At 40.7% G+C, this 24,316-nt stretch overlaps 1 protein-coding gene across 12 annotated transcripts in view; it reads right to left on the bottom strand.

Annotated features, from left to right (window-relative positions):
* LOC108030170 (protein qui-1) overlaps window positions 1–23,126 on the bottom strand; it is a 40,179-nt gene extending 17,053 nt beyond the window's left edge. For 8 of the 12 annotated variants that reach the window (XR_007763970.1, XR_007763974.1, XR_001768501.3 and 5 more), the window contains exons 1-7: window positions 22,958–23,126; window positions 21,295–21,405; window positions 6,291–6,812; window positions 5,586–5,893; window positions 4,978–5,153; window positions 4,767–4,911; window positions 3,781–3,946 (exon numbers count right to left, since the gene is read on the bottom strand). Coding sequence is in view for 3 of the 12 variants with exons in the window: in XM_017102908.3 (XP_016958397.1) it covers window positions 3,781–3,946; window positions 4,767–4,911; window positions 4,978–5,153; window positions 5,586–5,893; window positions 6,291–6,485 (990 nt within the window). In the remaining 9 variants the exon portion in view is untranslated. Of the gene's footprint in view, window positions 1–3,780; window positions 3,947–4,766; window positions 4,912–4,977; window positions 5,154–5,585; window positions 5,894–6,290; window positions 6,813–21,294; window positions 21,406–22,874 lie in introns of all 12 variants that reach the window. The other 4 variants (XR_007763971.1, XR_007763972.1, XR_007763973.1 and 1 more) reach the window with 4 other exon arrangements.
* Between the last annotated feature and the right edge of the window lie 1,190 nt (window positions 23,127–24,316).

The raw sequence follows: 24,316 nt of genomic DNA, 5'->3' as shown, positions 1-24,316 counted from the left end.
GAATTAAATAGCCGTGTGATGCCATCTCTACGTATGTGCGACAGGTTTTAAATTAAATCAGTTTAATTGGCAGTGCATTTTTTTTAAGGCTTACACACATTTGTACATATACCATTAATGAGTTGATTTCAGGAGTTAAAACGACGTGTGCATTTATAATTATCAAACGCGTTAAATGTGTTTTAAATTATCATTCGAGGGGTGCGACCAGTGCTGGAACAAGGTCAGCAGTGTGAATGTTATTTTTCATTCGCAGAATTTAATTATTTCTGATTGCGGACATATGAGAATCGTTTGCATAGAAATACACGTATGTTTGGCTGTTTTTAGACCGGTGGCCGGGTTAGTTTTGTCAGTAATTGGATTTTCGAGCCACCTGCAGCCACATCATCCCAGCAGCAGTATCCAGTATCACTTCCCACCACATCCACCTCGTCAGCCATTCATTTCGGAGCAGCTTCCGTTTGTGATGTGACCTCCAAGAGGTCCACCCACACCCGCACCTTCTCGGAAATGTGAGTAAATAAAATAAAGTCGCACATGTATGGCCAAGTGTCGGGGGCCGCTTCCGTTCCTCAGTGCCACAGATCCCGAGACCAGACCACGTCATCAGCATCAGGATCCCCATCAGCCTGAATGCCAGTGAGTGGCATTCACCGTGCTTGCCACGTAACTTTGTTTACCTTTGCCTTCGCCTTCGCCCTCGCCATTGCCCTCACCTTCGCCGACCTGCTGGGAGGTGTTAGAGTGGGGTGTACTTAGAAAAACAAACCCACTAAATGGTGAAAATATAAGAATAATATATACTCATAAGGATAACTCAGTTTCCCTTCGTGGGCAAAAAGAAAACCCTTATTAAATGGGAGACAAATTTTAAATGCTTTGCTCAGTAGATTATAAAATAATATTAAGAATTTTGTATAAACATAATCAAAGTGTCGACTAAATATAAGTAAAATTCTATTTTTTTCCAAAAAAAATCGTTAAAAATATATTACCAATCTTGTAATTTTTGTTCTTTTGACAAATACATATTTTTCTTAGGAAGAAAAAGCTTATTAATTATTATTATTATGTGGCTTGTTCCTGCATAAATCTATGACATCGTACATAAAACTTAATTTTTGGCGAGTGCTATCCATCTTGTCTGGCTGTGGCGTGTTTGCCACTAACAAGTTGTCACCCCGTCCTCGCCAGGATCTCATGCTGAGAGTGAGTCTGGGTCTGAGTTTGTGGCGGAGTCTCTTACGCCGTTTTTTGCCAGTAAGCGGCTTTTGCTTTGCAAATCTCGTTTGACAGCATCTGCGTAATGCACTTCCCGGAGACACGACTGCCGAATCAATACAGCCAGGAGCTCAGTGCCCCTTTCCGACCCGTTTTGCCCCTTAAAGCCACCTCGGTTGCCGCTTAATTAGTTGGCATTTGACTTGCTTTAATTTCATTTCAGGCGAGTGCCAGGGCTTCACACACAAGGGTTGCTCATACGACGTGTTGCACCGGCTGAGGACTGCGGGGTTGGGTGGCAGGTGGTGCGCACTTTGCATATTTCTTGGTTGCGGCAACGAATGCCACAACATTTTGTCAAAGAGCGCGGAGGAGGAGGTGCATCAGATGGCTCCTGCCTTTGCAACACTTTTATCCGCATCGGTGGGGGCAGTTCCATTCTGGGTAGGGTACGATATGGCGTGGGATGTTGACCGGGCCTGAATGCAGTTTACGTAGCTGCATCGTTAAGTGCAAACAAGGGACGACCTGGCTGGGCGTGGCTACATTGTGCCCAAGTGTAAGTGTGTTAATATGTCAGAGGCGGTGGCAGGAGGGGCTGGCCAAGGGGGCAGCTAAGCCGTGAAAGGAAAATGACGAAGGCGAGGCTGGTGCTCGGAGCAGTGGGTCGGCCCCTGTTAACTTGGAATCGCTCTTGATGCACTATAATCTTTTCCAAGGCATTTAATTATAAACTAAAAATCTACTCAGGTAACCAGGTTATTCCAAAAGTTAAGCTAAATGTTTTTTCCATTAATTTTGCTTTTTTAATTATAACTATAAATACAAGTTATAAAAGAAGTAGTTTTATTTTATTTGAAACTGCTTGTAATGTACTTTAGCTTTACTGATATATTACTAATATTGAATCCTATTATATTATAAATATTGAGAGGGAAACTTGTAGAAAATATTTATTTTCTTTTTATTTAAAATTTTATAAAATTAATTTTATGGCTCTAAAATTTGTCGAGTGCAGCACTTGAGTTCGCCCGCTAATGGCAGCGACCAGTTCGCATTACGCCTCGTCCTTCGACTGCGACCGAGCTGAAATGTTAAATGCTTTCAACAAAAGCCAACGAGAGGTGGCGTGTGGGAGGGGGCCTAAAGGCGGTTAAAGGGGATCAGGGGGATCAAGGGGCGGAGAGTGGCGGCGAGTGAACTTATGCAATGCAGAGCCACCCAGCAAACCGCAACTGGAACGGAAGGCGATCCGTATGGAGGAGCTGCCAGGCGGAGAGCAGCGGCAACCTTGATCTAAGCGATTTCCTCAGCCATTTGCCGTTTCTGGGCAAACTCGATTTCAATTGGTTTTTATTGCAGGAAATCTCTTTCAAACTCAATTTCGACAACTGTCATATGCAAAGCATACTTTTTCGGGCATCCTATTGCGTACTTATAGATACACACACAGCCTAGGGCATAATAATAGCAGCAAACCGTTAAAAAAAGCAAAAAAATATGTGTATAGTTAAAAATTAAGTTTAGCTTTAAGCATGCTTCTTTTGTAAGTTTTTAAAGTTTAAAATTATACGTATTTAATATTGAGACACCACAATATATATTGGAAAATATAGCTAAATTTATTTTTTTGCGACATACTGTTACCATATATATATTTATAATCAATACATGTATGAATCTCACTGTTAAAAAAAAAGTTTATTAATAATGTTATATTTTATTTTTATTTGATTTATTTTCTATAGAATAAGAAAAATACTAATATGTTGATTACCGCTGTCTGTACAAGAAGAACATGCACACGAGCAGTTTCTGTTGGATTTTGTTGGAAATTGCAATTGGCAAACAAAAACTCTCAGCATATTTCAGGTGAAAGCTGATATAAAGAGAATATTCAACTAGATGTTATCTGAACACATTCCTTTGGAAATTTTTAAGGCCGTCTTTATTTATTTTTGGCCACTTTTGATTTATTCTGCCAATGACAACTTTGCGTTTAGGCAAATTGAAGTGGGAGTATTTTCAAATGGCCCATTTTCATTCTTCGTTTTTTTTTCAAAGTTAAAGAATTAACTTCTTTTCAATTAAGAAACTTTCAGCATATTTTGTTTCGTTTGTACAAGTTCTCCCCTGCCAGAGTCGCTTCTTGGAAGCCTAATTCACCTGCCACATACCGAACATTTAATTAACACAACGCCATTAGCGAAGAACACGAGACTTTGTGGCATGGCCAATATGCAGGACCATAAACAATGGCGAAGCCCAAGGAAAGCCCAACAAAAAAGCATAAAAAACAAGGAAACGCGAAATCATAAAGGCCTGTTCCTCCACCACCTTCGCAGGCGTTGTCTGGGTGTAATTCTTGGAATTAATTTATGATTCTTGGTTTCTGGCCCTGGCCAGCGAGCAAATAACAATCAGAATTGCTGTTGATTAAATAAGCGGTCAGCGGTTTAGAGTGGTGGGGAGTGCGCTGTGAAAAATACATTTAATTTAATTCGCGGCCCTGAGCGTTTTGCTGGACTGTAGTATTAATGGCCCCAAGGCTCTCACCTGCACAGTCTTTTTCCTCCCCTTGATTACGTCGGGATCATTGGTTATGTGCGCCTCGATTAGCAGGCGCAGCTTGTCGGTGACTTTGTTCTTGAACTTGCTCAAGTAGGACTCGTGGTCCTCGTTGTCCGGGTCGATGGCCTCGCTGGCGGCACTGCCAGGTACTCTGAAATGGGTAATAGCCTCAATTAGCCGGCAATCATAATCACCAATCTCTGCAGGCCAGTAATTACATTGGTGTAGGCCGAAACAGTCAATTATTCTGAATTTAGTTGACAAAACATCAATGGTGTTGATTATTACTTTCTTTGGTTTTATGTAAGAAATAGCTTTAAATGTAAATAAAAATATACCTTTCAACGAGTTATTAAGTTCCTTTAAAAGTATTAATTTATTAAAAAAATTGCAGTTAACGGGGGTTCCAACAAATATTTGTTTTTTGAAGCCCCTTTAAATGTAATTTTAAGTGTGTAAAAGTAGGCAACACTATATTTTAAGCCCAAAAAAACAATGAATTCTTTCAGAAAAATTAATATTTTTTATTCACTGCAGAATTTTAGACTCCTGTATCCGAATTTAAAAGTGAGTATACTTGAAATTAACTTTAAAAGACATTTAAGGTATTTATTGGTAGGTATATTTTAACCTCCAAAATACAATGAATTTGTTAAGAAGATGACTGTTCTTCAGTTTAAACTTTTTTTTATCGTTTTAGCATCTTTTCCACTTTTAATATTAACTTTTTAGCTTTAAATATCTTTAAAGTGAAAAAGTGTCTGAGCAAAAAAAAGAGTTTAAAGTTTTCATTGACATACATTTTGCATAATGCGTTTGCTGTTTTCAAAGTTGTTGAAGTTATCATATTAAAACTTTTTCAGAGAATGAAATTTGATTATCATTTATTATGAAAGTAATCTATTTAAAATGCATTGTGCACCTTTTTAGTTGCAATATTAAATAAATGAATGATGCTTCTGGGAACTTACACAAGAGTGGTGTGATTATCCGTGGACAGGTTCATGGTGAGTTCGTCCTTAATTTTCCGCAACCGCTCGCCTGCTTCTACATCCCGCTTGGTGCACTGGGCGGCTCGTTCTCGGAAAACTGCGAGGATTTTCTCGCTGGAAAGAGCTAGACAAAATGATACAGAAAATAAGATAAGCTGTAAAATTCTTTGGCGTTGCAAATACGACTTACACATGGCCTGCGTGACCTCCCTTTCGATCTGCGTGCGTCGGTGCTGCTGCACCCGCTCCACGAAGTCCGCGGCTCTTCCTGATGCACTGGCTCCTTGGACCAGCGATTGAAAGGCTTGCTCGAAAAATCTCTGCATTTGCTGGGACTCGGCCAGCCAGGCATCCGCGGCCATCAGTCTGGAATGCGGTAAACACGCCAAGTTAATCAATAGCTGTTAGACAAATTCCAGATGGCGATGTCGAATCAAGTGTTGGCATTTCCATATTTGCTCTGCCACACCATTCCATCGACCATCCCTGCCGCCCAACCAAATATTTGCCAAAGTTCGCCCCCAATTGAGTTGCCAAACAAAGCGAAAGTGGCACATGGATAATTTCAGTCAAACATGGGACAATGGAACGGAAAAGGAACTTTGACAAATATTGGCAAACTTTGTCCATAACTATTTCGGTTGCAGTTTGAATTTCGGATTACTGCGCTCACAGAAAAATAAAAACCTTCAAAGCAAAATTGGCGTCACTTGTTTTGGGGGTCATGTGCGACCAATCAATATTTTCATAAGAAAGGGTTCATATTTATCTTGTAATTTACTAATATTTCAAACTCACCGATAATCCTGCTTGAGCTGTCGCTTCGGCAGAGATGCATCCTTTTCGTACCACTTGACCAGCAGTGCCTCATGGTCAGCCGTGGTCTGCTCATCGGTCAGAATGGCGGAAAAGATGTCCTCATCCATTTCCGTGGGCAGAAGAGTACGGCCGATGCCATCGCCCACGAGCACCATGAAGAATACGCTCTTCGTGTGGGCGTGGCAGGTGTCGATCTCGTGCAGATAGTCGTGGATCAGGTAGGGATCCCGGTCCAACTGGTTGACCTCCGGGTCGCCAGTGCCAAAATGCATGTCCACGAATTCGAGCTAGGGAAAGGACAGAAAATAATGTTAAAAAACGGTATTTACAAGTCAAAACAAAAATTTAGGGGTGCACGCAAGTCTCTGGGGTTCATTTAAGGTGTCTAAAAGTATGCCATACTTTCCGTAGCCATCCTTGTAAATGAATTTATTGTGCGTTTTAAATATATTCCTGCATACTTTTTGGTACCTTAACAAAAATAATATAATGAATAAATGACTTAAGAACATTTTGTGTTAATTTAGGAACACTTCTTGGTTCATTTCTATGACCAAACGTTCTTATTTAAAGAGGATATTTTTAAGTTTTAAACTCTTTTTTTTTCTCTGTGGTTATGGTTGCTTAAATCGTACAAATATTGCACGGTGTGGAGGTTTAAAAATGGTGCAGAACCGAACCCACCTCAATTTGCCGGTCGTCGTAGAGGGACTGCAGCTCGGGGCCCACCAGCTCGAGGAGCATGCGGCGCTCCTGGTTGAACTCCCGCTTCAGGCTGGCCACGTAGATCTTGATGAGCAGCGGCTTGGGCAGGCGGGTGTGGGCGGAGGTCACGCCCCTCAGTGCATTCAGCACGCTCTCGTCGATGGGCGCGGCCATTCTGCTGGGAGCGAGCTGCTTTGCCTGGCTTATTTGTTTGCTTTTCTGCGGCTGTGTCTGTGATTGAGTGGGTGGGTGGTCTGCTCTCGCCTCGCCTGTTTATTTGGGTTGGCCGAAATCAAGTAGCATCGTCGCCCTCGTCGCGGTTTTACCAGAGTCAGCTCCAAGCAGCCCGCAGCTCTGGCACATGTTCAACTCGAGCGCCAAATAAATTTGTATTCCTATCCGAGTCCGAATCTGAATCTATATCTGTGTCTACAGCCGCGCTCCTCGCAACCGCACGATTCCTGGGCATAGCGGGCCAAAAGTTTATCCTTCGCGATTCGGCTGAAAATAAAAATTGAAAAGAGCAAAAATTGTATTTATGGCAAACTTTTTGCATAGCCGCAAACGTAATAAAAAACGAAGCCACACGAGACAGGAAAAGTTCATCCCATGATCGAGCGGGGGATAAGTCCATATATACCACATACCCATTGTCAGAAAAAGAAATGGGGAAGCGCACAAGTTGGACAAGCCAGCAAGTGTTAACATTTGGCTGAGTTGTTGATTGAAGCATTTGGGCAAAATATTCTTGGCATTTCCAAGAAGGGCGGAAGTTCTTGCCCTAAATTATAAGCTGAGGGAGGAAGGAAGCGCTCAAAGCTTGTCAGGAACGAGCAAATTATTTTTACTAAATTGATATCAAGTTATGAGGTTATTTAAGTTCATAATAAAACCTTTTTGCAATCAATTATTAAAGAAGTTAAGATTGGCCAAAAAACCTTTTTCAGTGATGGCCCATTTAAATAAGAAACTGTTATGGTTGCTTAAATCGTACAAATGTTAAGTTCCCTCCTCCCAGAAAATTCCTTAAACGATTAAAAATAATTGGGAGTGCTTGCTGCTGGCTTTAAGACAACCACCGACTTGAAAGGGGGCAGTGGGGCATGTCCTGTCGGATTCCTGCTGCCATCCTGCCACTAATGAAGACCCTTCCCCCGCGACCTGCTCGCTCCTGTCTGCCGACCGCCAAACAAAATCGATTGCCATTAATTCCGCTTCAATGAGTTGGCTAAATTGCTCGTTAGGACAGCGGCTGCGGACAGGACATGGCGTGGTCCTGCGTTGGTCCTGCCACTTTATACTCCTCAGCTGCGAGGTGCAAGTGCTCGGGTGTCGGTTTCAATCAGCCTTGGCAGCACACACTCACACGTGCGCCGCTGTCTCAATCTGGGTTACCTCTTAAATATTTGATTCCCAGCGAATTAAGCTTAATGAGCGCCCGTCCGCCCATCGGCCAAGTCAAAGCGTTCTCAACGATGTGAAAATTACACGACTCGGACAAGTGCAACCCCCGTTTCAGCTGACCGCAGACCAAAAGTGCTTAGGCCAGATATCCGCCTCGGATATTAATTGCACCTAAAGTTACCTTTATTTCAGTTTTTCACTGCCTTCGTGATTTATAAGTCTTTAATACGCCCGAAATTAGGTGAGAAGCCATTAAAAACAATATGCCTGACAACATTAATTAATGACGTCTCATTTATGGTGGCTAACAACAGAGCATTAAGCTCTGCCAAATTTTACGACGCGTAATTGGTAATTTGATAGGTCTAGACTAACCAAAAACTCCTTTGCAGTGGAGCGAAAATAATGGAACAATAAAGGCACATTTCGCTGGAATTTTACGCCTTTGATGTGGATATTTGCAACAGGGTTAAAAACTATTAAATACAATTAGGTTAAGAATTAAATGTATATTGTTGAGCAGGCTTATGGCAAATTCAGCGCGCTTAAAAACACGTGAAAACATTATTGCAACATGTTTGCACAGAGTATTATCCTCAGAAAAAATGTTTATGAAAATAATAACCGATAAACAAGGTTGCACAGATAACCCACTTAAAAACTAAATCCATTAAATCCGAAGATAAGGAAATTCTGTTTACAATATTTGTAGGGTACATTTACTTTGATACATACTTTGGCCCAAAGGTTTAGTTAAACTTGTCTATTTATATATGTTTACCCTTTCAGGTACTTTGATATGCCATTTTTGCCTTCAACTTTCTCGATGACCTACATCAACAGTGGCTTAATACACCCCTTGGCTATGGAAATACTGGGTAAATACGAGAAATAACACACTTCATATGTACTCGTAATAGCCAGTTCCTTTATTCATGTTTAACAGACAATTTACCTTGCCTCGGCCTGATCGTTATTGGCGATTAACCCCATTATTAGTCAATTTCCGGCGTTTTAGGCCAGCGTTTCGTCAAAACTGTCAAATAACAAAATGTCCTTGGGGCTTTTCGTTCATCAGGGGGTTGGTCGGGGTGGGTGATATTAATGGCTATAGAGTGACACAATTCCTCCTTGTGTTGGCGGTGCTATTACTCTTCCAATGGGCTGTTGTGCCATGGATAACGTTGCTACTGTGGGTGTCAAATGGCCCCATTAGGGGATGGCCCCCTCTGATGCATTGGCTAGGGAATGCCCTGAGCGAGCTGTCCATGCCATCGATATCTTGTTAAATATTAAGCAGCACAGAGGAACCTTTCAGCGCCTGCTGTCCGGCCCCTGAAATAGGGAAAGTAAGGCTGGTACACATTCCACATGCATTCCCCCTGCATTTGCCATGCAGTCGATTCAGGGACATAAAAAGTTACTGAATTGTTAATAAAACATGGGAGGTGGTGTCGCATTTCTAGTAGATCTAAAAATTCCTCCGGGGGGAGGAGTTCTTTGCATAGTGTGCAAGCGTCTAACTTAAATTATTGTTAAAGACAATTTTCTCTAAATTAAGTTTAACAAGAAAATTGCAGTGCTAACTGTGAAATAAGATTTCGTTACAAGTTCCCGTCAAGAAAATGCGTCCATTATTTTGTTTTTACATTTCCTTTCTTTCAACATGAAACAATAAACCACTTTCGTTTTGCATATTGTATTTTCATTGAAAAAGTTTTAAAGGAATTAAAAAGAGGAAATGAAAGCGGAAAAGCTGCTCACAAAGAAAGTCAAGTACTTCGTGAAGAAATTAGCGATTCAACATGTCTTAAGTTACCAAGAACAATTTTTCATAGGTGAAGAGCAGAATGACTAGTGATAAGTGATAAATGGTTAGAGCATTTAAATTAAATCTTAAGTTTATTTAAGTCTTATAGAGATATTTCCAATCCTGTTTGATTAATTCACATATTGAAAGCATTTAAGTGCTAGTCATGACAGTGCAGACATATGCCATTCGGAATTCAGTAAAGGCGTTACCGAGCCAATCTCGACTGGATATGAGCATATTTTCTTGGCAACTTTATTAATGGATCCAGGCTCTGCGGCCAAATAGCCCTGGCCCCTGACCAAGGGTGATTTGCACAATCGAATGAGTGGTCGGCCCAGCATCCGCAAACTAAAATGAAAATAAAATATTGGCACTGACGCGCTGGACATAAATAAATAAATAAATGGATAATAAGCTAAAGGCCGCAACAGGCTGGAGCAGGAAAAAAAGAAGCCGGGAAAAGCGACAGCAGGAGGAAAAGGCCTTGGGAAAAACCCATTGGGCCAAGTCTGCAAATCCAGCAGATTCAGAGGGAAGAAAAACAGAGAACGGGCGGCATTAATAATAAATCCGGTGCAGTGCATGTGTGTTGGCCCGCTTAGCTGCTCATTTTTTGTATAAATATTTAAGAGAAAGGAAAATAACAACGGCAGGCGGGCACTGGTATTCCGAGAAGGCCCAAATTAGAACAGTCGCCTTTCATTTGCAAATGCCAGCGAGCAGAAAGTTTTCCCAGCCGTTATTACCTGCATTTGTATGCCAAGGAGAGGCCCTGCCGAAAAGTATGCCACAAAACTTGCTCCTCCTTTTCGTCGCTCTCGCCTCTCCCTTTTTCTGTCTCGTGCAGCGGAAATACGGAGAAAGCGAGAGAAAGCAAGCAAAAGTGCGTGCGTGTGTGTATGGGGGTATTGAGGGTGCTTCATTTTTTGGGCGCAGCTGAGCCTGGGGAACTGTACAGTGGGCGAAATAAGCCTTTTTGGTCATTCATTTTCAGCAGGGCTTTAAGGAATTAAAGGGCCACATGGCGTATGAGTGTCTTCTGGTAGTATTTGGCACTTTAAGGGACCAAAAGCCCACATGGCGTATGAGTATTTTTGGTGGGACATCGTTTTTCCCTTGTTAAAGGTCATATTGGTTGTAAAAAAATGTATATCTCGAAACATACATAATTTAAAAGACTATATTTGCATTATTTTAACAAATTTTGAGTGCAGGTAAGTATTATTGTTAAAATGGTTAATTATATCTACACCAGGCGCATGAGTGGTTTTTGGGTAGTACATCATATTTTTTTGTTTTGGTTTTTGAAGCGATTCTACTTCTTATATATTTATTTAAACAAGATTTGTACATGTTTTAACTCTTTAAATCCGTGGCTTAGTGTTTTATTTATGATTCTGGCCAATGAGTTATTTATGTTTTCCAACAATCCCTTTTTATTTCAAGATAACTTATCTAAAATTAATAAGGATTCAATTGTTATCACTGATAATCTCAGGTTTAGGGCTAGAACTCCATTTGTGCAGTGGAATTTCTCAGGGCTCTCATTGAAATAAAAGTTTATGCCGCCATCAGGCCAGACGTGGCTCCTGCCTCCTCATCCGTCCCTTTGATAAATACAAAATGAGCTGCCATTTGCCGAAAGCTTCCCCCTCCCAATTCTCCTCGCGGGACAATTGATTCTGCTCGCCTCTGTTTCTGCCTTATTTTTTGTTCCCGGTCCAGCGTGAAAATTGAGCAATTTCGGGTCGTAACCGTTGCCTTGGTTGGTGGCTCCCAATCGCCACCAAATTGCCTTCGTTCGACTCTGGCCAGTTTCCTGTAATCAGCTACGTGCTCGGACGCATTAGGCAGCGAGCAAGCTATTTACATGAATCGAGCTCTGATTTATGAAGGGAATTCGATTGCACATCCTGGTTTTCGGATGGCCAGGACCTCAAAGCGAGCTCTTTTCTATTCCCTTTTGGGGAACTCGATGAAGTCAATTCGGTGGCTCTTCGATGGGCCTTTGCTGGAAACCCTTTTTGGAATCCCACAACTTGACGAGGCAGAACCAATTGTGCTCCGTTCGCCCGGGGCTTTTAATTTTCAGCCCTGTTCTTTGACAATTTTGTGCTCTGCTTACCTGAAGGTCATCGCCACATTGCCCACTTTCAAATGTTCAAAAAGCAGCTGCTACCGGGCCCGCATTTTATTTATGCCGAGCAGGTAGCAAAGAGCCGGGGCCGGAGAAAGGAGAAGGCGGGGAAAAGAAATGCAAAAACAATTCCAAGAGTGTCTTTCAGCCGGAGCCCACTTGTCGTCTCTTCTGGGCCTTTGTCTTTGGCTCCCACCGCCCACTGCCCACCGCTCTCAGCCCTTTAGCTCTTGGGGTGGCAACAGGGCTGACAGCCAGGGATCGAAAAGTATAGCTGACTCAAGAGGGAAACGTAGCTTTAAAGGTAGTCACTTAATATCCTAGATATTTTGGAAATAATGTAGTGTTTTCCTCATCAGGGATAACAATTGTTTGGCGAAATGTAATTTTAATAATTGAAGTCCTTTTTATTAACATTATGCAGTTTAATATTTACGAAAAGGCTTCTAATACGGATACGGCATTTAATTATTTTAAAGAAAGGTATGTAAAATAAATTAACGTTCGGCAATAGAAAATTGCGAGTAAATGTTAATATACAAAAATTTAATTTAATTTTAAGCGTTAATTTATAATTCTACATTTGAAAGGACACGTACAGACCGACTGTCCTTTAAACAAAATTAATAATCGAGCAAGCAAGGGCCCCATACAATATGCAAGAGCTTCCGGCTTGGAGCCGTTTATAAAAAACCATATATTATTTTAGTTTTTTAATGTTTCTTATTCTTAAAGTATTTAAGAAGGCCGTTAGGAAACGATAAGGAAGGAAAAATACAGAAGTTATTTAATATATGGTATTTTGTGACCTTGCCAGAAATGTAAAAATAAAACGGGCAATGGCGCCATAAAATATGCAACAGCTTCCGGCCTGGGCCCGTTCAAAAACAGCCAGATCTGGCCAATAAGCGCCGCCGTCTGCAGCACTGGCGGCCAAAAGTAAATAAGCTTGCACAGGCAGCTCACGCAATTCATGGCTGAATACATTGAATACATTGAGCGGGCGCAGGCAAATCAAGGGTAGCGAGTCGGCCTAAAACATGAAAAACTTATGGAAAGTGCGGCATAAATCAGAAGACATGTCGACAGCAGAGGCAGCCACGCCCCCTCCCTGGTCGCCGCCCCCGCGCCCATTTGTGTGTCTGTCTGCGGGACTCACGCTCAAACACACTCACATACACGCACGCACACACGGCTGTGCGCATTTCCGGTCGCTTGGCAAATTCGATTTCATGGCATTGTCACGTAAAATGCTCCCCGAATTTCATGTCAATGAATTTCCTTTTTTATGTCTGTCCTTCCCCTCGGCGGGTGTAGCTGTGTGCGCCTTAACTTATTGTAGTCTTAGCATTTTCCCCAAATGGCTCTCTTTTTCCCCTTTCAATTTCGCCAAAACTTGGCCCTGCCCGAGTCAACAATTTTGATTCTATTTACACATTATTATGGCAAGAATTTCGCCCCGATCAGATGGAAAAGGGGTGAAAATCCTTGCCCGCCATTTCGCATTTAATTATTTAAGGATTTACCCTGGCGCTGTGCAGGTCTTTATGTTGGGCCCAGGGAATTCGCAATGCGACTGATGGGGAGCTCGAGCAGAGTGGCAGGTGTCAGGTGTCGCAAGTACTTTGAAGAGGCCCCTGGAACACTCGTACTATTTGATGTTGTTCCTTGAATGGTGAATGGTAAACACCCTGATTTAGCCAAGTTAAATATTATTTTTGATGGAGTTAACACCGCTTTAGGGGCTTATAAAACAGGGGGGGCAAGTCTCACTTCAAGGGAAATTATACCTTTTGTTTGGTTGAGGAATTTGAAAACTAATAGGATTTAAGAGCACAGATGAATTTATGTTGTGAATTTTAGAACAAAGCCACGACTAAAGATAAGACACGAACAACTGAAAAGAGGCCTGTATCAAAAATATTTTTTAATAAGCTCACAGAACTCTAATAATGCTGTTATCCAATTTGTTTTGGGATTTATTGGTATGAAACGGCATAAGTATTATTATTTCCCACAAGTGTCTTGCCTAAGTAATTTATTAAAGTGCCTCCCAGAAATTCAGCAAGCCCAGCCATTATTCATCTTGCCATTCAGGCTTTAAAGACTCAAAAATGTTTTCGGGCAACTTAAAAAATAAATGCACAGCCAATTAATTTTCAAAAGTGGTTTCAAAAAAATGCCACATCATAAATATTTGTTTCTTGGCCTGCGAGTAAAATTGAATGGCTAATGTGGATGCAAACAATTCCGGGCTCATCTCGTTTGAACGGAACCGCAATGTCTACCATTTGAAATGGGAAACTCCGGGCATGATTGCGGGTGCCTTTATTTTCTGGGGGACTTTGGGGGGAGTTGGAATACCAGGCGTAATTGTACAATGAGCAAATATGATAAGCAGCTTTCAAGTTAATGATGCGTGCTACGTGTATCCCTGCTCCTGGTTCGAATCCCCAGCGAGCACTCACCCACTTATCGGCAGAAATCACAAATCACAAATCATTTTCATGGCAATGTGTATGTGCTCCAATTAGGCCAGCAGCAGGCAGAGCGGGAAAAGCGGGCCAGCCCGAATGGATGATTCAAAATTATTGATTGGCCACGTTTTTGGCTCTGAAATTCTGGGACAGACACATGAAAAATCGAAAATTCGTGAGTTGTAGGTACATATGTACATCAATTGTGGTCTTCTTCGCTGGGAAACTTTATCCGCCACTCAATTATCCACTTTTCCACTTGTGCGGTACACTGAGCATTGCGCTATTGAGACAACATTTTGCGCTTTTCATTAGCCAAATTAAGCTGGCAAAACATTGTTGGCGCCGGCGAAAATTTAATTTCCATTTCCATTTAAACTCTTTGTTTATTCTGTTTGCCGAAGAGGGTTAAACTAAAGGAGGAAGAATGCTCGTCGCAGCACTTGTCTTGGTGCCCATAAAATGTTAAAAAAGCTTTTGCCAGGCGAAGTCAATTCTCTTTCCCTCATGGATACACTCAAAGAAACGGCATAGTTAGCAAAATGAATTTATAAAACGTAAGAAAATTCTTGTGATTTAAAGGTATTTTGTTGTTTTAGTAATGGGTAAATAGTATTTATAAGTTTAAAATCATATTTGATGAATATGAATATAATATGTATAAACATGAATAAATAAAAAATTTTCTAAGACAAATTAATAAATATACTATGACACAGTTTTAGATATATTCTAAGATTTTACCAATTATGATTGTTTTATTTAAACTATTAATATTTATAATAATAAATCATATTTGAGAGCTTATATATATTTTTTTGGTGTGATAAGACTTTTTACATTTATTTGTATCTTTCAGAGTTTTTTAGAATAGTCAAATCACTTATGAAAAAAGGGTATTTCATTATTTTAAAAGGTTTTGAATTTCCTTTAAAATTTATAAACTGAACTCCGAGTGTGAGGGCGATGTTTTGTTGCCGACTGGATACGGGCGCTGCAAACAGATTTGCATGCATAGTGCAGGAGTTGACCTAAAAGTCGGGCAGCAACACGCCTCCCCTGCGGTCTACGGCCCCTCAGCAGCAAATTGGTTTTACCAGAGGGTTTTTCCCAAGGCTTTCCCGGCTCGTTTGGCTTCGTTGCGTTTCATTTCGTTGCCCGGGCTCCTTGAGCGGTATTGTTGCAGCTACATCCACGGCCCTAGCCATAGCCAGGCCCGTGGCCGCGGATGCAGTCTTCGGCTCGCAGTTGCTGTGGATGTGGCTGGGCACGCCAAGTGCCAACATTCATTAAACGGCCATAAACAAGTGGTGCAGATTGCGTTGAGAACAGCCACCGGGCGACAGCGGCCCAAATGGATTCCACGTCGAAAACGCATGCAACAGCTCTTATTTATGAGCTGCTTTTCCGTTTTCACACTCAGTCGGTCACGCAAAGTGCTCAGAAATCGCGGAAAAGTCCCTCATTTCTGACAAGCTATTGCAGTTTTTGACAAAGAAAATTATATCAGCAAAATTTATTTCTGACATTAAAAGAACGACAAAAGGAAGCTTGTGCAGGACACAAAAGGGGAAGGATATACATTTTTTAGATACGAAAATACTTAGCAGATACCAAGTTCTTTCCTTTCACTTAAATTTATATATTTATTTAGTAAAGCTGTTATGGAAATAGAAATTTGAATGCATTTATAAATAAAAAACGATATATTATTGCATATTTTTTAGGTGTCTAGATGAAATAATAGTAAACATATACCGTACAAAAGAATGTGATGCATTAATGTATTTAGCAGTTTTGCTCTTCTTATTTTCAATTTATTACATAATGTTGTTCAGCTTTTAAAAACGCAGAACTTCGAACGCCTTTATAAATATTTACAACACTTTTGAATATTTTTTATGTAAGGTAGTTGTAAAGAGAGACCATGGCAAAATGTTTGATGGGTTGAATTTATTGCAGTTTGTTTTCCTCAAAGTTCCCCCAACCTGTGGTTCCTTCAAGCGGATTCCCCTGTAAAACTTGCATAAAAGCTGTTTGGCGGCTGCTCTCCGCCCGATCGACAATGCGAGCAAGCCAGAAACAGTTCCAGAAAGCGTGACTAAGCCTGATTGGGATCTGCCGTAACAACATAACATTTTAACAAGCTATTTGCACTGGAAGCTGGTTTTCCTTCGAATGGAATCAATGGGGTAAGCGCGCCAACTGTGGCGCTGACTAATGCCCCGATGACAAGTGCTCGTACCTGCACCTTTGCCTTCCCAGGCTGCCACTTTTCACCTTGCTCCTAGTTGACGGCGGATGCAGCGGAAATTGGGGCAAAGGAAACAAGGCGGAAACGGAAGTGAAATGCCAACGGGCGTGACACTTTTGAGCCTTTTAACTGAATCGCTTAATTGAAAAGTATCTGCGAGGAACAGTTGGTAAAACAATCGATAGCAACTTAGAGTTGAGATTTAAACATGCTCTTTTTAGTTTGATTTAAAGTAAAGAAAATTGATTTACCTATTTAAGAACTCTTTTATAAATAAGTTTATTTAAACGTTGTTGGTCCACCCAGCTTAATAGGCAACAAGGGATGCCTAAGTTCCAGATGGCAGTTTAAGTTTAAGAACTTATATTATTATGCAATCTATACTTTATATCAAGCTGTGTATTATTTTCTTAAAAAAAAGGATAAGTATAAAAAATAGTGTCCAAATTTAAAATAAAATAAATAATACATGAAATAAATTTACATAATTGTTATATTTTTTGTTGATGGTGACTAATGTGTTCAATTACTTTTGAATTATTTTAGTCATAACAAGTTGCTTCATTTATTTTGTTTTGTTGGACTTTCCGAATTTACTTAAGAAATCAAGGGCTTTAAATACTTCTAAATCGTGATTTAATTGTGCAGGGCATTCGCTATTCTTTGTAAAACCTTAGCTAGCTTGTTTGTTTGATTTTTGTGTATCCATTTCCAGCTGTGCCCAGCGGAGCCCGGCGGAGGCGAGCGCATTTCATATTTAATTAAAATCGAGGCACCCAGACACCCACAAAGGCAAACAGACACACATGCAAACACACAGGCATGCATAATACAACGGCCATTTAAATAAGGGGTGAGGGGTGGAGGGGGCGGGCATGGCAGCGTCGACGTCGTCTGGAAAATGGTAATAACAAAACGCTGGGCAAATATTTAAAATCTTCCGAATGCCGCATTAATGAGCTTTTATTTTGATGGCGATAAGCGCAACACACAGAATAAGTTGGCAACAAATTATGGCTAATTCGCGATTGCTTTATGCTAAACAGATGCGGTCGCCGGAAAAAGAGGAATATATTTTGCCAGCGCCAAATCAAAACAGCGAATGGGCGGCCCGCCACGCCCCGCATTCCGCCCACATCTGCTGGCCAGACAGGCGTGGCAATTAAAGCGCGTGACGAAAACATTCCGTTGCCACGCCCATGAATATTTCGGCGGAAAACTAAGGATCCTCCGTTATGTGCAGAGGGAAAAACGAATCTAGTTGTTCCTTAAATAAAATTGATCATTAAATTTGATTATTAAGGAGCCAACATCTTTTTTTCATGTATTATCCATGAATAATTCGACGGAAAACTAAGGCTTCACCATTATGTGCAGATATGAGTTTGGTTTTTAATAAATATATATCATAACTATTTAAGTAAAAACAAAATTAATAAAAAGTATGAATTTTTCAATGACTTCATATCAAATCCGAATTAAAACTTCAGTAGTTTCATATTTAATTTAAGAATTATATAAAAATACTTGCTGGGGCAGGCATTATGGTTTACATTTTTATTTTTGTTTAAGAAATATTGTTAGGTTTTTTTTCATGTTGTGTGTAAATGTTTAACCCCTTTATTTTACAAAGATTTTCGCAACCACTTCAATTACATTTCTAATTTAAGATGCAAGGGCAAGCTATTCTCAATTTAAAAAAATTCCAAATGTTTGCTGTTACTTTGCTGTTAATTTTACAACGATTTTCCCAACCTCTTCAATAAAATTAAGCACGATGCAACTGCAAGCAATTTTCAATTAAAAAAATTCCAAATATTTGCTCTTACATTGCTTGCTGTCGACATTGGTTAATAATTCTATTTCCATAAACTTATTCTTTCATTTTCCCGCTGCCAGCTGCTTTTCGCTGCTGCCCGCATATTTCGCTTTGTTTTCGTTGCCATAATTCATTTCACGCTTTCCTCGAGGCGGCGAAAAGCGCGGGGGTGGCCCCGGAAAAATGCGAGGAATGCGAAATAAAACATTGTGTAAAAGCCAGGATCGAGTGTGTGCAATTTCCAGGCGGAGGTGTGCGTGGTGGCATCGGTCGTCCTTATTAAGTGGTTCGAGTGCTGATTTATAGCACTTCGCCCGCCCGTCACGACGGTTATCCTGTCAGTTTTTCCAGCTGAAGGACAGGACACTCGCACTGCCTTCGTCCTTCGTCCTTCGCCAAACGGCCGGCGCACCCAGCACATTCGGTTAAAGTTTTAAGCGCTCACTTTGCATCCAAAGTGTGTTTGGCAGACAAATGTTTCTCACGCGCATTACTCATACGCCGGGTTGGCGCAGCACCTTTTTGCACCTGCCGAGGGGAAGGCGGCTAAGCAAACAAACCGCACTTTACTTAATAGAACGGTGCGCAAAAAATAACAGCCTCGCTGATTAATTTGGCTGGGAATAACATTACAAGCTGCCACTTTGCGATAAAATGGGGCTGGAAGTATATCATTAATCCGCTTAGCGATGGCCAGCAAATTTATGGTACAACTGGAAGCATAAATAATTGGATACACAAAACTTAGGATGAGATAATATATCTTCCCGCCCAAGTAGACCGGTAGCTGAACTATATTTTGCTTTTAAATTATAGCTCATGATTCCCGCAGTTGCTTTCAAATTCGTTCTTGTCAGTTTATAACTCTTTGTCTTTCTGTCTAAATCGTTTTCTTTTTTGGCAAGTAGCGAAATTGACTTGAACTAGATATTCTCAAATCGGAATTTCCCCGATATGTTTACACTAGCATCGGAATATCTTTCGCGGCCCATTCGCCGAACAAAGAACGAAACGGATGCAGTAAAAAGGTGCCAAGTCTGGGCCAGAATTAATATATTTACGGAGCTACGGACTGGCTGTAAAATTGTCCTACGTTTCCGTTTGACCCAGATAGGATTATGCCCGCCGTGAAACGGGGTTGCGTTGGGTTGGGTCAAGTGCAACGGCGACGGCAGGCGGCCATAAACATTTTATAGTTTCAATAAATATAAAATTTGAGGGCCATTAAAATCGGAGCAAAGCATGCGAACGCGTTCTGCATTTGTTTGTTGCTGTTCTTTTGCAATTCATTGTGTTTTTCCCTCCCTCTCAAGTTTTATTTCTTTCGAATATTGTGAGCGCGCAGGATTTGGGATGTGTGTACATACGATTTCTGCAGCAAATATAAACAAGTTTTTATGTTTATATAGAGCTCAGAGACAGCATCGGCGAACACCAAATTACGCATACGCCATGAATAAAATGGAATATTTTCGAGATGCTGCTAATTCACTTTCTTGAGCTGGAAAAGTTCTTCCCCCAAAATGAATTTGCCACTTTGCTAACAGTTTTGCAAACTCCTCGTTAAATCGATTATCAAACTAGGAGGAAAATCAGATTTGTCTTCCTTAGCTGATTACTGGGTTGTGACATTTGGCTGCCATTTTGACTTGGCTTTTATTTGTTTATATTGATTGCCTTACTGGGCCAAGAGTAAACAGGAAAGGAAATTGATTTCTTGGTGCTTTTCTTTGTTTACGGCGAAAGGCAAAGTACTTTTATGCTCTAAACAAAGTATGTTTCGATCAAAAGGATTTATCTTCATGAAAGTGTGAGTATTTTTATTACTTGAACTCAATATATTGCAGCTCCGATTGCCTTGGAATTTTTGTTAAGAAAGATTTTTACCTTTATGTATAATATTCTTTTTATTGGATTAGATTTGTGTATTAACTTGATAAACCACATTTTTGATAAATAAAAATAAAATAAAATTTATTTCTGGTGGTGATGGAAATTTATTCTATTACTTGTTGAACTTTAAACGGTAATCGTCAATTAAAATAAAGAAATCAATTATTTAGGCTTCAACAGATTTTTATATTTTTTTTAACCAAATTTTAGGTATACAAAAAAGTACTATTTATTTTTGATGGTAATGAAAATTAAATTTATTTTATTTTGAACTATAAACAGTAGTCTTCAATTAAAAGTCGAATTTATACTTGCATTTATGTGTGTTCACATTTAATCAAGCCTTGATTGTTGTAAATGGTTGACCAAAAACTTTATTTCTACATTTGCGTTGAGGTCTGTTGTTCTGTTTTTGCTGCCAAATAAATAGGCGATTAATTACTACCCAATTTACCCACATCAACTTCTTGCCCAGGCCTCTAATTAGAAGGGAGCGACCGCTCAGCACGAGGCCAAAAACCCGCTCCTGTAGGACATATCATTTAATGGAGCACACATGGCGCATGGGGGGAAAGCCACGGCGGTTCTGGGGAATTATCAGACATTAAACTCTTTATGAAAATGCGAAATAATGAACTGGGCGAATCGTAAAGAATCTTGCCCGGCCCTACAAACAAATGCTTATGTACGCCTCGGTTTGGGTAATTTTTTAATAAGTATTCAACGCTTCTTCAAGCACATTTCCCAAGAATTCACCTGAATGTGTGCGTGCGTCGTAAACATTTTTATTGGCCATTTTCGACATGAGAGGCAGTGAAAGGATATGCGGAGCCAGGTCGGAAAATGCTTTATGATGGCGGAAAGACAGAGACGAAGGGGCAAAAAACAGAAGAAAACAGAAAATGAAACATTTTCATTTCCATTTTCGTTCTCGCTTTTCTTTTTTGTTGTTTGTCATGGCCCATTCAATTATCTTAATATTACGCATACGCCGCATGGGCTGCCAAGCTGTTTGGCCGGAGGAAAACGGAAGGCTGGGTGGTAGACCGTTGCCAAAAAGGGGAGAAACTAATTACCGTCGGTCAAATAAACAAGGCTCTCGAGTATTTCGGCCTCAATGCGTTTATTGATCCCGCATTGCGGCCCAAATGAGCCTGGGATTGCGGTTGGCTCGCGGTTACCTTACCTTCTATCGAAATTCCCGCCGAGTCCAGCTATCCTTCATTGTTTATCTTAACTGATTGATTCACAATTTGTTTTCACTTTTTCATTTGCACTTTGGTTTACGCTCGACTGGCTTTAAATTCAATAGACAAAATCGTTTTTGAGGGTAGGGAAAGCACACTCGGCGTTTGGCTTGGGCTTTGACTTTAGTTGGGCCTTCTCTCATTTACATTTTATGCATATTTTAATTGCTCCCAGATACAGAAAGACGGGAAAACGCCCCCGGAATCCGCGCAGGCGGAAGCCAACAATGAACAATGTGGAAATCCTGGGGCCCGGGATCCAGCTGTGGTCATTGCACTTGGCACAGTTCCTCCTTCTTCCCTGCTTCCCTTTCGGTCTACTTTTAATTGAAAATTAGAACGAAGTTTCTGCTGTCCCGGACAGGATTTGCATTGAAACAAAATACCCCCAGCCGCCCAGTCGCTTTGTTTATTAAACTTCAATTAGGCAAGTTTTTTCCAATTAAAATTTGCGCGCTGCAATTTTAAGGGTTCTTTGCAGGCCGGCCCAACTTTCCGAGTGGTCGGTTTAATTGGTTTTCTTTTTGGCCCCTTTGTCGGGCTGCATTGTTCCCATATCAATCTCAGTCTGCTGAGGGGAGCCAAGCGGAGACATTGATAAATGCAAAGGGGAACTGAACCGAGAAACCCGTCGGATATCGCACTGCCTTTCGGAAAATATACTTAATAGGAGGAAGTGAGCACCTTCTTTTGGAGAAAGGTGGTTAATCTTCCGTGCAATAAGAGCACTTTGCAGGAAAATATTTATGAAGAAACCTTAAAAGGACTATTAAACATCTTAGCAATTATTATTAATTTATTATATTTTCTTTTTTTATATCCCTTAGATATCTTTTTAGTCCATAAGTCCTTTTGACCAATAGACCTGAATTATTTTAAAAACCCTTGCAATTTTAAAAATGTTTGTAGGATGCCATGACTTTTTAAAATAATCTAGGTCAGTTAGATGAATGTTAAGCTAGTTTTGAAAAGGTTTTACTCAAAAAAGCATTTTAATGACCAGTTACCAGACTTCTTTTTGACTCATTTGTTTTAAATAAGTTGGTAAATTCAAATAACTCAAAGGGAACTGAAAATTGTCCTATTAATTTACTAATTATCTTGTTCCTTTTCTTTTGTTCGTTTAAAGATGGTATTGTAAGATTGAGAAGTCTATAAGATTCGATGAAGCAACTATTCGTTCACAAATAATAAAAGCAATTGACCATTTCTGTTAACAAAGACACAAAATGGTATTATACCATTAAGAGGAATGTAAGCTCGAAGGAATCCAACTTTTCAATCATCAAATAACAAGTAACAACAGATTATTTTTGTTAACAAAGATTTATCTTGTTATCATAAGCTAACCGTTACTGAAAAAGTATCTCAAAAGAGTCCCATTGGAAGCCAAGTGCCAATGCAGGTTGGTGAGTACGATGCCGTTTAGATAATGTCGCACCTGTTCCGGGAGAAAGGGGCGAGGGAAGGGGTGGGGGAACTGGAATCGACGGATATAAATATAAATATAAACAACTACCCCGTGCCGCTCTAATACCAAGGCCCAAACTCCGCCGCCTGTGTGCGTGTGTATCTGTGTGTGCGGGTATTTCACTTATTTACACTTCACTTCGGCTGCTGACTCTGATTCTGCTGCCGCTGCCGCTGCCGCTGCTCACTTGTTCGCGCGCCCGTTTTCAAAGTTTTTCCCAGCTTTTCTTTGCTTACTACTCTTTTTTCTGGGTTCTCCGGCTGCTTGGTTCGCGTTTTTCCGCTGCGAGCACCAAACGCTTTCAACTTCGACGAGGAACTGAGCGGCGGAGCAGGTCGGAAAAGCCGAAAGCTTTCGGCCCAGAAACGCCGTGGAAATGGCACAGAGAGCGAGAGCCCAAGGAGCACAAGCTCTCGGCGCTGTTGCTGCTTTGTTTTCCTCGGCCAAATGGCCAAAGTCGGCGGGGGGCGGGCCCAAACACTTGTGGCTCAAACGCGGCGCAGGAGGCTTCCATGTTGCCGGCCGCCTGGCAACATGGCCAAATATGTTTCGCTGGCCATTAATCGTGCGAAAGATGAGTGCACTTTCCCACAAACCGAATACCAAATACCGAATACCGGCACTTTTCGGCCAATTAATAACGACCGAGCCGAGTGTAAACATTTTTTGGCCTTTGGCCATCTGCTTCTGGCCAAAACTGGCGGCCGATAAGATAAACAACACCCACGAGAAGGCGTGTTTTTTTTTTTTTGGTTGCCCCATGTTGCCCCTGCCACAAAGCTGAATGGGTTTTGGTTCCGTTTCGATTTCGGAGATTCAGATTCGGATGTTCGCTTTTCGGATTTACGGTTCCCAGGCAGAAAACCGGTTGAGCCGTCGAGTGCGGTGAGCTTTTGGAGCCTGCGACCCACTGGTCCACTTCCACTCCGTTTCTCGGCGGGGCCGAAATCCCCACTCCCCCCAGCTCGCATACAACACCATTATTTTGAGCCTCTTTGGCGCCCGGCGAGGTGACAATTCCATTTAAGAATTGTGGGCATAGCTTTGTTATTGCTCACGACCATTCTAGCCAAACATTCGGGCTAACAATGGGAATAGTTATGGCTTCTTTACGGCCCAGACTATTTAGTGTTGTGCGATTAGTTTCTACTTATCTAATGGTAATTCTTTTTTCCCTTTCTGTTATATTATGAAAAAAAGGAGTGGTAAATACATGACAAACAAAAATAATATTAAAATGATTTGGAAATGGATCTGTAAGATACAAAAACTTAAGTTTAACAAAAACTTATCATTAACTTATAAGTTATATCCTCTTTACTGCACGAGGCTACTTAGTGGCTTGCTATTAGTTTAAGAATAAAGTAATTTAAAAATGTATCTTTAAGATTGAAATATGTAAATTTGTATTTTATATACCAATAGTTATATCTACTTTTTTTCGATGGTAATTCTTATTGATTACTGTTTTTAGGAATGGAATGTCAAGG

This window comes from Drosophila biarmipes, chromosome 2R, assembly GCF_025231255.1.
Source record: "Drosophila biarmipes strain raj3 chromosome 2R, RU_DBia_V1.1, whole genome shotgun sequence".
NCBI lineage: Eukaryota > Metazoa > Arthropoda > Insecta > Diptera > Drosophilidae > Drosophila > Drosophila biarmipes.
This window is presented reverse-complemented; position numbering and strand designations above follow the sequence as displayed.